This window comes from Chionomys nivalis, chromosome 6 (assembly GCF_950005125.1).
Source record: "Chionomys nivalis chromosome 6, mChiNiv1.1, whole genome shotgun sequence".
NCBI classification, from domain to species: Eukaryota; Metazoa; Chordata; class Mammalia; order Rodentia; family Cricetidae; genus Chionomys; species Chionomys nivalis.
In genome coordinates this window covers 49,543,386-49,557,812 of record NC_080091.1, presented here as the reverse complement: position 1 = coordinate 49,557,812, position 14,427 = coordinate 49,543,386, and the positions used below count along the sequence as shown (strand labels likewise).

Below are 14,427 nucleotides of genomic sequence, written 5' to 3'. Positions count from 1 at the left end.
GGATGGTTCACTGTCATGGCAACATGCAGTTTTAGAATGTCTGCTAAGCTGATAGCAAGCGTTTACCAGCAAGCAAAATACAGTTTAGCTGAGCATAAATGAAATCAGAGTTGATAATTTGAGAAGAAAAACAAACTGTGGAAGGTTTTGTTTCCCATAAAATATCACAAAGATAAATAGAAAACAGAGAATGGATGGAAGAAGAGAAAGAAGACAAGAAGAGTCTTCAAATTTCTGCCTGTATCTATGATGTGCTTCTGCGGCTAGAAGCTAGCAAGGGAAAATGACCCAACATCTTTAATTTTATTTCCGTGTCTCCACGAACTTTGTGGGGGCCATGGAAATCCTTGCTTTGGGTTGCCCGTTCCAGATCAGGAAGTACTCTACATTCAGGACATATAATATTAACTGGATGTTTTAGTGAATGAGGTTATTTGGGGGGATGTTTGGATAAAGGTGTTACTATGTAGTAATGAGTTCAAATGTAGGCACAGGATTTCCCCATCTTTGAGTTTTCTTTGAAACCGGTGGCTGTGCAACTGCGCATCAGTGTGGAACTCCTGGATCTTGGTTTCCTCATCTGTGAAATGGGCTCAGAGACTTGGTGTAAGGGTCTGCTCTGTGTTAGGGGGAGAGCTCAAGACAGTGGCTGACACAGAGTTAACTGCTGACCGTTATTATTAACATGTTCTGAATAAACACGGTTTATTTTAAAATTCCCAAATTTGGAGGAAAGCTGGCCAGAGATTCAGATAGCAGAACGATTTGCCCAGCATGGCGACTCCTAACCTATAATCACAATGGCTTGGGAGTCTGAGGCAGAAGGGGTACTACAAGCTTGAGGCCAACTTGGGCTACATAGGAGCTTCAGCCACACAGTGGGACACTGACCTAAAAAATAAATCCAAAGCTAAAAGGGAAAGATAAAAACTTGCAATCCAGGAGAATAGATCTCATGTACCTCCTGAAGGTCATGAAAAGACAGGAGGCAATTTCGGGGGACCTTTCTGTTTCCAAGCTCAGCGTAAGAAGAAGACCAACAAAGACATTTAGAAATGCAAGTGTAACCCCATTGGCTGGCTTCAGTTTTTCTAGGAGGTTAGCCGACTTGTGTAAATGCAAGTGACTGAAATGAAGGTAAGATTAGCATAGTGCTGCCAATGTATATATGCACAGGACAGGGTGTCACGAGCTATTTTTCCAGTCCAGAGCACAGGATACTAAAGCCAGTCAACACCCTGCCCACCCCCCCGGCTTTCCCACCCCTTTACAGCCCTCTTTACTTCGACCTGTTTTAGTTTAATTAAACCACGCACACATTTTTAAGGAGTAGACGCTTTAAGTGTGTTTCGTTCTTTGGAGGGGGTATATGCGTACCACGTGATGAGTGGTTGCCATGGTAATTTCTCATTATTGTTGAATTGAAAAATAATTACTCTGGCAAAAATCCCCCGTAACCTGTCAGTGCTTAAGTTAAAGATGCCGGGGGGCATCCCCAGTACCAGGATCATGTTTTTGGTGGAGAGGGACAGAGTAGGGACGGGAGAGAATCTGGGCTGGGAGCAAATGTGTCTGTGGATTTTTTTTTTAAAAAAAAATATAATTAAGGACCTTTTCTGCTGTTTGGCAGGAGTATGCCTCCCGTACTGATGTATGACTTAGCTGCCGGTGGGATTTGGGCTCACCTGTGAGTGAGACAAAAGGAATAAGGATTTTAATCCCTGAAATGCATATTGGGGATTATTTAGGATAGATGCGCTTCGATGGTATTTTTACCTAATTAAAACATATGTGGATTGTCAGCAACAGAGCCCTTGCCAGTGTTCAGTCCTAGCTAACTTTGTTTATTTACCTGGAAGTTGCTGTTTGCCATCGTAGTTTGTAGAGTTGGGCAAGGGATCCAGTTTTTTCCTGCTGCTATACACCAGCAGCATGGATGGGAAATATCTGTTATCTGGGAAAGGCAGGTCCCCCAAACAGAAGCCCTGTGACAGGTGCCCAGATAGATCTGCATGTGTGTTGGGGTGCTGGAAGCTCAGGGCTCCTCTTCTCTGGTCACTGCACAGGACCTGGAAGCGTCTGTGATTTCTTTCCTATGACAGTGTCAAAGAGCGTCCCCCTTTGGGGTAACAGAGCTCCTAACACACCCTTCTTCTCTGAACCGACAAACTTTCCTTACGTTATCATTCATTCTTCACTTCCACTGGCGCCTCTTCACACACACACAGGCATAGATGCTCCTCCTCCTGGCAGAGCCAGCCTTCGCTTTGTAATTACGTGGCTCTTGCTATTGATCTCACTTGGAAACCCATCACTTAAAGCTACTCTTTGTCTCATCTCTACCTGTGTATCCATCCATCAGGCGAGAAAACTTTAATAAAGAAGTCCAAGGTCTTCCTAATCAAAGGACCAAAGAACAGCCCAGCATATTCTCTACACTCAGGCCACCTCAGGTATCTGTCCCCGAGACATTCCCACACACTTACAGAAAGGGATGCGATGGAGGTTCTCCCTGCAGCACTGCCAGTCGTGATGGCAAGACATTTGGCATCATCAGTGGAGAAATGTTTTAAGAATGTTGAATGTGTTCATTTCATGCATTAGTGTGTGGCTCGTATAAGAAAAAAAGGGCCCCCAGGCTATAAAGTGGATAGGTCTCCAGACGGTTAAGGACTGGCCATGTAGCTCAGTGACAGAGCACTGGACAAAGCATGCGCAAAATCCCAGGTATGATCGCCAGCGGAGCAAAATAAACCAAATAAAACAAGAAAACAATTAAAATTGTGGCACTAACAAGATGGCTCGTCAGATAAAAGCTCTGCTGCCAAGCCTGATGACCTGAGCTCAATCCCTGAATCCTACGTAGTAGGAGAGAACTGACTCTGCCACCCACAACCGGGATGTGGCAGGGGTGAGCCCTTTCCCTCACACAGTGCACACAATAGTTAAATTTAATTAATAATAAAAAAAGAGAATAACGCCGGGCGGTGGTGGCGCACGCCTTTAATCCCAGCACTTGGGAGGCAGAGGCAGGTGGATCTCTGTGAGTTCGAGACCAGCCTGGTCTACAAGAGCTAGTTCCAGGACAGGCTCCAAAACCACAGAGAAACCCTGTCTCGAAAAACCAAAAAAAAAAAAAAAAAGAGAGAATAAAACTTCATGTTTAAAGAACAATAATATATTTCAGCATTTAAATAAAACATTGGAAACAATAGGATTGCATATAAATGTGATCAAGTGTGCACTTAAATTAGAGTTGGGCTTGCAAGAGTCATACGATTATTAGGAGACAATTGTTTCCAGGGAGAGGAGAGAAATATACTGTATGATATGGAGACCCTGGGTGTTTATTTTTATTTATTTTTTAAAGTCACTAAAAATGAAGCCAAGTTATCATTTGAATAATGTCACTGCTGGATAATGGGCCTCAGATTCTCACCACCCTGTATGCTGCACTCTATCCTTTGAAGTAAAAACAGGCTGGCTCATTTAAATATGGTCAGTAATGTGTTCACGTGCTATAAAGAATCCTACCTGAACGCTAACTTTAGAACAGCAGTGCTGATGAGAGGCAGGTTTGGAAGCTTCTACCTCAATGCAAACTTCCAATCTGCATGTCTGTGGTCCTGACCGGTAGGCGAGAGAGAAGGGTTGCCATGTGGTTCAAAACCTTGATACAAACATTGCCTCCATCTCTCTTCTTCTGCACTCAGAATCCTCAGACTCCTACAGTACTCTAGGAAGAAACTCCTTAGCTGTGGTCAGGAACCTGTCCGTCTCCTGATCCCCTCTTGGTCACTCATTTCTAGGGAAGGAATCTGGCCAGAGATGAAGAAGGTACCAATGCCCAGTGACCCACCTTTGCCACAGTCAGGACTGCCAGGAGTCAGCAGTAGTTTTCTGTGTTCTTCAATGAGGCTAAGTGGGTAAGCTTCCCCAGTCCAGGGGCCAGCAGAAGAAAAGAACAAGATTTGGTGCTTGCTCGATCTCCCAGGTCACAAGAACAACACCATAACATATGACTCCTGATGTAACCTCATGGCTAAGAGCCAAGTTTCTACCAATATGGATTCTTAGATATTCTGCAGAGGGCTCTAATGTGGTTTGGCAGTCGTCTCTGTGCTGTATTAGTCATTTTGAGGAAGGCCTAGCCTCTTTCTTACATAGGTTTATTCTACAAAATTGCCACCTCATCCCAGGAGCTGTAGCAGGCAGCAAAAGAGGAGGTTGGTAGCAAGAAACCATGTGTGCATGAGCGCACATGCGTGCATGAGTGTGTGTGTGTGTGTGTGTGTGTATATGTGTGTGTGTATATATATGTGTGTGTGTGTGTGTGTATGTGTGTGTGGTCAAAAGAAACCCAAACCCGTAAAAGGCTAGAGGAAGGAACATCTTCATAAGAAGCATCCTTGAGCGCATGCCCAGCTGCCTGCTACCTCCAACTCCTGTGATCTGTTTCAAGGTGGAAAAGAAAAATCACCATTTCAGCAGAATTTTGATAGAATTAGACAGAGTGTATATAAACTTTCTAACCACTGTCTTGTTTAGTTTCACTGAGTAGTTTCCAGTTTTTGGAATTCAGATTCCTTTTTTTTACAAGTGATGTAAGCGTCAAATGAAATCACAATGAAGACTCAGAACAGAACGTATCAAGCATTCACTGCGGGCAGCTTTCTTCTCAGTCCTCACAGACCACCAGGGTTTGTAGTCCCTTACCAAAGCAGCAAACATGCAAAGGAGTCAGTTGCCTTGGCGAAGGTCATTAAGCCATTAAGAGACAGATTTTATATATTCAAGTTAGGGTAACTTGGAGGTTAAGGACATAAATTCCCATAAGGTTGTGAGCTCCACTTGTTGGAGGCAATTAGGGCAGTTATGAATACAAGGTGGTTTATTGCATGTAAAACACTTAGAAATACTGGGTTATAGGTCTCGCTCTTAACCCACAGGTCTAGAGGTGTGGGAATTCCACAGGCAGCTTCCTTTATGTGCAGCTGAGATGGACTGTCCAATGTTCAAGAGATAATATCATCTTTTGTTTTTTTGTTCCTCAGGATCTTTTCCTTCCTTACATTAACATTTGTACCCTTATAATTAAAGATTAATCTAAAAGTTTTGTACATTTGTGCTTTTCTAACTTAAAATATGGCCCAGAAAATTTTAATTTAAAAATGATTGTTATTATAAGTGTGTGAGTGAATGAGGGAGCAAGTGCGTGTTGCATGTGTGCATACATGTGTGTGCGTGTGTGCGTGTGTGTGTGTGTGTGTGTGATGTGCCTGACTGAAAACAGGAGCGATCATGCTCTGGCATATGTGCAGAAGTCAAAGAATTACTCTCAGGGGTAAGGAGTCAGTTCTCCCCTTCCACTGTGGGTTCCCTGGTTGAATGTAGGTTGTCAGGACAGCATGTCAATCACCTTTACCCAGTAGGCCATCTTGTTGACTGTGAACATAGCAAAGAGTTGTTATGACTATTGAAAATCAGCCAAGAAACAATAAATCAACAAACAGTAAGGCTCTCTGGATGACTTTGTCCAGGAATTTTCCCAAGTTGGGTTAAGATAAGGTATGGGTACGATAAGAAGTTTTAATAAGTCAGCCAGCACAAAGGCCAGTCCTGTATGTGCTTGGCAATCTGAACTCAAATAGTCCATCTTCATTTTGGGGTGTTGTTTGAAGATGTGTAGCTATACCAGTTGTTCCATGCTGCTGCTGCGGCCTTGCTCTTTGCAAACCTGTTCTTCTGCAGTCAGTTAGGATGAGGTGACATCTCTCCTTGGGTCACATGCCTGCTGTAACTTCTGCTCACTCTCATGGAAGCTTTTTTGAGAAAATGTGAGGGTATGCACAAACAGTCCTCAAGCTTCTTCTAGCCTGAGCATATCCTTTTTCTCCCAACAATCTCGTGTCAGCCTGGGCTCCTTCTTAGTTTTTGCCTCATCCTGATCCTTTCTGCTGCTGATGTCTCAGAGACCAAGAGTGAGATTGTAGGAGGATGGGTGTGGAGACCCGATCCAGTCTATGGACACCCAACTAATGAGCAAGGCGAAAAGGTGGTTTTCTAGTTTCCACTCAGGTCTTGGGGTTATTTGCAGTTTTCAAAGAAGTAGTTTAACCATCTGGGTTCTAATAGCTAGGAAGCCTTCGACATAGGCTTGTCCAAAGATGGTTCACAGGAGGAAATACCACCAGTGACATAGTACCTAGCAAACCTGGGCATGAGTTCTGACAGCAAATCAGTACTACAAAGCAAAGAACTTGAGAAACAAGTGGGCCTGAAGCAGAGTGGTCCTGCTGTTTCTCCCAGACAGCTAGGGAGGCATGGCACAGGGCTGCAGCAGAGCAGAGAGAACAGAAAGCCAGATATCCCATGTGCTAAGTCCCCTTACTACCTTTTGATGAGTGAGATTACCTGGTAAGTTACATTTCCCACTGAAGGTTTAGTTTCTGTTGTTACAAAGCTCAGAAAATAGCTACGTTTATTCATGGAATCATTTCTGTTGAGAATACCATGGACCTGACACCATTCTGAGGACTGGAGGATGCAAGACAGAATCAAAGCTCCTGGTGGTATGAAGCTAATCCCTGTGTTGAGGAGGAAAGCAAAAGTAAAGCAAAAACAAGAGATTTGTGGATTACATTGAAAAACACATAAAAAGCCGAATAGCTTTTGGCGAGTGTTGAATACCATTAAGGGTGATTTTTCTAAAATTTATTTATTTATTTATTTGTTATTTAAAGTCAGATAAACTACTGAGTTCATCATTCCAAATGCGGTTTATTTCCCAAACTGATTTCTCTACTTCCAAACTCATGAGCTTTTCTAAATGCCCTAGAAACTTCCACAGTTTATATCTTGAATTATGGGGGTCTCAGAAACAGTCAAGGTTGTTTTTACATTGCTCATTTGATGTTCTGATAGTGAACTTTGAGACCAGAACTCGTTCCTTACTCGGATGCATATTCTATGGTACTGAACATAGCAAATTAGCAATAAAATTTTTAGAAAGGAGACCAGGGTGTGAGTGATTTTGTATTTACTGTTGTGTTTTCTGAAGGAAGGCGTCGGCCTTAATGCGGCTATTGGGTGGAATTCAGAGGAAGGAGACAGAGAAATTCGTTTGTCTAAACTTCTTCCGTTCTGCAAGAGAGGGCGACATCAATCTCCCCAGGCTTCTTAATTGTTCTCGGAAGGAATGAAGGCTCATTCCTGAGGCCTTCCGGTGATGACAACTTAAAGTTGTCATAAGCAGGACAGCTTAATGGTCAGCAGGGCTATTGCAGAGTCTCTGCCAGGGCCCCATCATTGGGGGACCCTCCTGACGCCCCACTCCTGACAGGCAGCTGGGAGCCATCTTCCTTCCAGTCTGGAACCAAAGCAGACAATCTCTGGAGAAAACATTTGCTTAAGAATTTGGGGGTAAATTAAACCCTAGCCTGGATTCTGCCTCAGCATCTGCTGTGGGTCCCTTCATCTCTTGGGGATGAGCAATTTGAATGTCCCTCAGCTACATACATCCTTTCTAAAGCGTTTTCTAGATGAACAAGGGGATCATTCAAGAAAAGACAGATTGACGTGGAGATCCTGCATTGCTGGACTTTTCTATTCTTCACAATTATTTTAATAACAAGAGAGTTATTCCCTTAAAAAAAACTTTAGGGGCTGGAGAAATGACTCAGCGGTTAAGAGCACTGATTGCTCTTTCAGAGGACCCGGGTTCAATTCCCAGCACCCACATGGAAACACACAACTGTCTGAAAATCCAGTTCCAGGGGATCTGACACCTTCACACCAATGCACATAAAATAAAGATAAATAAATCATAGAAAATTAAAAAAAAAAAAAAAACTTTACCAGGTGTGGTGGTGCATGCCTTTGTGCCTTTAATCCCAACACTCAGGAAGCAGAGGCAGGTGGATCTCTGATAGTTCGAGGCCAACCTGGTCTACAGAGTGTCTTGAGACCTCCCCCCTACACACACATACTAAAAAAATTCTTCAAGAAAATCCACAGACATAAGACAGTTGCTTCTGCATTGGTGTGTGTGTGTGTGTGTGTGTGTGTGTGTATGACTGATGCAATGACTGTCTGTTAAACTGATATCACTGTATAAAAAGTAAACTGTGAAGTCCTTATTTGATCAAATCATTAAAAAGGAAAAATGACAATTGTTGGCCTGGTTGTGATATTGGGTTTTCTATAGGTAAAAATGGACTCAAGACAACAAAAAGCAAACACCCAAAAAAAGTCCTAAAGCTACAATTTTAAATGTACTCATATCAAATAACCACCCCTTCATAAATAAATACACAGCAATTGCATTTCAAAGCACTTTTTAAAAATCTCTCCAAATATGTCCTCAAGAATTAATTTTTAGTTGGTTGATTTGGTGTTAGTTTGTCTAGTGAACTGGAATTTGATTCCCATTTGATGCAATTAATTTGAAAAGTGACCACACACTACCCACCCCCTCCCAAATCTCTCCACCTCATATGCTAAGTAGAGAGTCACAGTTGTTGTTGGTGGTGGTTTGTTTCATTGGTTATCCCCAGCCCCTTTTATCTTGCCCTCTTTGAGGTATTTGAAGCTTTTTGCCTTTGCTTGTTAAATAAATGACCTACCTGTCTCTTTGCAGGACAGTGACAATCTCTGGTGGGATGCCTTTGCCACGGAATTTTTTGAAGATGATGCCACATTAACTCTTTCGTTTTGTTTGGAAGATGGACCAAAGCGATACAGTAAGGAAGAAGTTTATTTTCTTAATATCTCCTTATTTTTGCGACTGTACCTTGACAATAACACCTCTGCCCCAACAATGTGCCTGCTTCCCTCTATGGCACTGCTACTGAGTAGCAACCCAATTCACCACTGTAATGTTTTCATCTGAGGCTTAGACTGTTTGGTCATTTACTGATTTTGAGTGGAACAGAGATGCACCAAATTGCCCAGTAAGTGGGCAACAGAAGGATGCGGGTTGAGCATGTGTCTTATCTGCGATTCCCTTTTATCCATTAGGGTTCATGCTTCTGCTTGTGAAAGTTTCCTTTAAAAAAAAAATCCCTCACCGTCACAGGACCAGCCCCATCCTCTAATCCCCGCTTATCTGCGATCTCAAGTATTTATTTGACAAGTGCTATCTTTTCTCGCGCACAGGGGAAGCCACAGCTGCTTTGAACATACAGTTTGGGATTAGTGTTGACAGAATTATAGTTCCTTGTCTTTCTGACGAGTGATAACTCTGTAAAGATCCCAAAATTACAGCCGGTGGCACCTTGGGTAACAACTGATCTGTCCTGATTAGGTTCAGCCAACTTGTCAGTCATCAGATTTGCTGGTTGTACTATCAGACCAGGAGCCGTAGATACAGCAACACAAAAGCAATTAATGTCCACTCAGATCAGAGAGAGACACGCTTTCAGAATTAGCCTTACTCACAGGAAAGGACCTGTCAGGGGGAAAGTGACCCCATGTCACAAACCCAGATGATGATGATGATGATGATGATGATGATGGGATTTAAGCAACATGAATCAGTCTGTCCAGAAAAATTGACAGGTGATAGGCTCATGATAAACATGGTTCAGAATACTGATATTGGCTGAAGAAGTTCAAAAGTCACTAGGGAATAATGCGTTTTCGTTTTTAATATATGGATGCTTTAGAGAATCTAGTACTATCTGGATCTATTGTGTGATAAATTAACTTATCATGCTAATATACGTGTAGTGACTTTGTGGGTCAGCAAAGGAGAGTCCACCATCAAGGGTTTGTTATCCCGTGGTAACTTGTTCTAGGGGTTTCTATTTAGGATGTTTGGTGTCGTGAACTCATTTGAATGAGAGGATTGGTATACCAGCCAATGGTCGAAGTGTTTGATGCCAGCACTGGAATTCGCACTTCATAGCACCGCTACCTGTCCCCTGTGAGTGCCTTAAGCCACCACAGGCCCTAGAGCAGCATTGCAGAAGCTGTGGGGAACTGAATGAGCTCAGCCACGCAGCAACTCTTCCTTCTCCTGCTGCCCAGTCAATGGGGACTGATTTCTACCCAAGCAGGCACCGCCCTCTGAGCTGACCTGCTTATTCATTCAGTTATCTGTTTATTTTCTGAGGTAGAGCTCAGATAATTTCAAATTATCACTATTTTACTTTTCTGGACATTGCCAGTTGGAGAATTCTTAAGGGCCCCTCTCAGAGAATTAACTAGAATTGCAGTGTTAAGCCTGCACCGGCCAAACAGATTCTTGCTCTTCCCTCTGTGGACCTTGTTCCCAGACATCACGCCAGATGAGGCAAAATTTGTGCTCCTGAAGTCTGTGTCCATGCACAGGAGGAAATGCTTGACTGTGAACCATCATTGCCCAGGTTTCTTTGTTTCTCTGAGCCAAAATATTTTCCGAGTGGAGGAGAGAAACAGGGATGATTGACGGGCTGGAGCCCAGTCTCATCAGCAGACTCGCTGACAGCCTGGTGATGTACGCACCCGGCTGATGTGCGGAGCGGTGACAGCTGATTGACAGCCCAGGACTGGGATACAGAGAAGATGAAACTTGCCTAGAACATCTGACATGCTGTTTATGTGGTGCTCCCGAGCACTGCTGTCTTAGCCCCTTGTGGATGTAGGCGCGATATGCCAGACTGGGAAGATGGCTGTCTGTCCCTGAGCTCAAAGCTGAGGGTTTTTCCTTCGATGACTGGCAGAGAATAGAATTCTTTGCATTTCTGATAGGAAAATAAGACTTACCTAATAGATTTTTTTTTTATTTGTAGGAAAATTTCCCCAATTATCCATGCTAAACAGTAAGAAATATCCCTAGGTGATTTATAATCTTTCCTAGAATTGCTTATTCCCATCCTCATCTGTGCTGTTAGAGGACCCTTGCAGTTATGAATATCCTATCCATGAGCTATCCCAGGCCCCGAATCTGTGTTTGCTTATTTACATTTTGTCTGCTCCCTCTATTCTAATCCTAACTCCAGGTGGAAGTTTTGCTGAGAGCTGAATTCTCAGGATGTGGCAAGAACACAATGCTGTAGTCGATGTGTAGTAATATTCTGAGTGAGTGAACAAGTGGATAGACATTTAGGGAAATGTTTAGCTCATCAAGTGGAATGGGTGTCCTCACACGCCTGGACCCAGCTCTTTCAACTTTTCAGTGCCGGGTGAACTTGATCCGTAGTCATTGCTCTGCTGTCATTTTCAAATGCTCTAGGATGTACTGGGATCTACTCTAGTAGAAAAAGAAAAACCGAGCAGTATAACAACTCTGGCAAGTGACTGTGCTTTGGATAGAACAGGTTTTTTTTTTTTTTTTTTTTTTGTGACATCTTCGCACACAGTCTAGGCTGGCTTTGTACTTCCTCAGAAGATGTGGGTGACTGCATCCATCTTCTGGGTTCTGGGATTCCAGGTCTGCGCTACCAAATCTATCTCATGTGGTTCTGAAGATCAAATCTGAGGCTTCAGACACTTTCCCACCTAAGCTCCATCCTCTATGCCAGCCCCAAGGTTCCTTTCGATTTTCTAAAGAAAGAATACATGAAAGTCAATCTTGGAGGGGGTCGGGTGTTGGTGAGATGAGGGGGTAAGGAGGCGAGAGGTGGCAGGTAAAAGGGTGAGGGTGGGAGGCAGTGTTTCTGGGCTTGTGTCTGCTAATTACAAAGTCACTTGGCCAGTCCACTCTATTTTCTCCTCTGTCTCTCTGTCTCTCTGTCTCTCTGTCTCTGTCTCTGTCTCTCTCTCTCTCTCTCTCTCTCTCTCACACACACACACACACACACACACACACACCCACACACACACTCCCTGTCCCTACATTGTCCCATAATTAAGGGAAAAGAAATGATTTCATCAATATGCCAATTTTTGGTAAAAGATATAAGGATCACAAATAATTATAATGCTTTTATTCAAAATAGAGGACCCAGGAAGTCAGTGATACATATCCTTAAAGCTCCCTTCATGCCAGCTCTGTGACTCTAGTTCAGTGTGCTGTGTTGTCAGTCTCTTCCCTAGGCAGTGCAGAGACAACCCCGTGAGTTGGGTTGACCACCCACTGCTCAAAGCATCTTGCTTTTCTTTGCTCCTCTTAGGCATGTAGCAAAACTGTGTTGTCTGCTCTGTTTTCTCAGGACTGTCCCAAACATCTAACATACGTATTCCGGGAGCCTTCTCAGCAGACCTAGCCAGTGCCAGCTACATTCTTAGGAAACATGTATATGGCTCAGAATTCATCCAGGAAACATTTTCTGGGGAGTGATTCTGGAGAGAAATACAGAGGACCAGGTGGTGTACACAGAGACCTGTGTTTTCCAGGGGAAAGAGTGGCCATAATACTACCATTCTGCATTCTGCCAGATGAAGTGACATCACCAAAGCACCTAGAATGAACTGTAGCACATACACCAGTGTCTATTATTACTGACAGCAATGAACTGCCTTAGCTTCACCATGCCTTTTGGCCATTCCAGAAGCCTGCCTTGTAGTAAGGACTTGCCAAGTGCAGTGTGTAGAGCTTGGTACTGAGGCTCCCTCAGTAGGTGGGATCCCGCAAGACCACTTTGCTGTGCAGTTCCTGGCAAAATGCAGCCACAGTGAGATTCTGCTCCTTCCTGCATCTATCTGCCCTGTAGCATAGTGTCACTCCCACTTCCGGTGCTGGCAGCAAGATCTGGAAGAGGAAAGCAGAAAGACGGCTGATTAAACATATGTGCCACTCTGTACTGTGGGGGTAGCGAGTCCAGAGCGTTTAATTAACCTGGTTAAAGTTGGGGAGGGGTGAAATAAATGAGAAGTGCCATCCTGTTGGCCTTCTTCGTAGGAAAAGGAACTTTTAGGTTGATCCCTGAACTCAACCCAGCATTATGGTTTGGAAGAAGTCATTTTGGAAGCATCAGTAACTTCCACAGGAAGTGGAAGTTTGGTGAGATGAAACGTCAAAGGCTCTTAGCAGCGTTTCAAGCCCTGTGGAAATGTTTCATGAGCCTTAGCCGTTGCGAGTAGACCGAAAACCAATGAGCCTATTACTCCCTCTAGATCAAAACCCAGGACATTTTGGGTAAACTTTTGGTTGTTCCTTTAACTAGTCTGTGTAATTTTAGTTCTCAACTGAGGTTTCCAGTCGTTGCCCATTACACAGAACTTATCCTATCCTGATTTCACATCTGGTCTAAAATGAAGGTTTGTGGAAGGACTATCCACCTTCAAGGTCACAACCAAACACTAATCTTTATGGTGAAAATTTCACTTCTCAAATAAATTAAAATTAAATGAATGAATAAAATAAAACAATTTAGGAATGCCACTGCCACTGTTACCATTATTCTTCGTACTCCCCAGTTCTCATCAGGTAGCCTGAAAAATTGCAAATTGGTCCCTCTGCGAAGCAATCACCACACACCCTACTTTTTTTTTAACCCCCATCTATTTTTTTCTGAAATCTCTGATGTATTCGCAGTATTGACTAAGTTCTTGAGGCTTGGCTTGAAATGTGTTTTTATGTGTTATGTATTCAGACATGTTCCCCTAAGCTATCAAAATTCTCTCAGTCCAAGTAACCTTGCTCTCTCTCCTCACTGCTACTGGTTCCCCTCAGCAACCCTTACATGTATTGTGGCTGTAGTACAGGAATTCTAAAAACCATTTCCTTCCTGTTTCTCTCTGTCTCTCTTCTCTCCCCTTCATGCCCCCTTTCTCTCTCATAGAATACTATATGATTAAAGGTATATTTCTTGGAAAATCCCTCCTTGATAACATGCATAAGGTATTTGGACACCACACGTAGTAATTACTGTGGCAGGGGTGGGGCCATTCTTTAAAGACTCCTGCAGTAGTAGGCTCTGCAGCTTACTGCGTGAGGGCCATTCAAGGCCAGACTCTGCGCATGTGTCTTTTCTATGACAAGTATTTCCACAGCGTCCTCCTGAAACCTGGAAGAATACAGTTTCATGTGCCCAGTGACCATAGTTCCTGAGCTACCTCAAGAGACACATAACAGTTGGTCTTGAGGATTTGGTCCTTAATAAAGTAATTTCATTTCCTCAATATTTGTCTTTCTCTCCCAATGTCATGGTCCCAGCTCATATAATATTATTTTGTGACTGACTGAATGTATTTAACTCCAGTATTCTTTTCATCTGCAACCAAGATGTTAATCATGACCACATCAGATAATATTATGAAATGCATATGTAGTTAGTTCAATGCCAGCCTTGATGAACAAGGGAGCATGACTTCATGAGTTAATGAATGTCTACATAAGTGAATGCCTTAATTCTGCAGCATAGTGGGCATTTGGAATTAAAATAAAGGTGGGTTTTCACTATTCATTCCTCCTCTTGGCACAGAACAGAAGGATGTCTGGCTTTAGTTAGCTTGAGAATCAGGCCTGTCTTCCAAGCCAGTTGGTGGATATAAATAAGAAAT

The 14,427-nt window shown here is 43.1% G+C and overlaps 1 protein-coding gene across 10 annotated transcripts in view; it reads left to right on the top strand.

Annotated features, from left to right (window-relative positions):
• Ldb2 (LIM domain binding 2) overlaps positions 1–14,427 on the top strand; it is a 336,977-nt gene that overhangs the window by 125,255 nt on the left and 197,295 nt on the right. For all 10 annotated transcript variants that reach the window (XM_057772913.1, XM_057772911.1, XM_057772912.1 and 7 more), the window contains exon 2: positions 8,639–8,741. In XM_057772913.1, the coding sequence (XP_057628896.1) occupies positions 8,639–8,741 (103 nt within the window). The remainder of the gene's footprint in view (positions 1–8,638; positions 8,742–14,427) is intronic.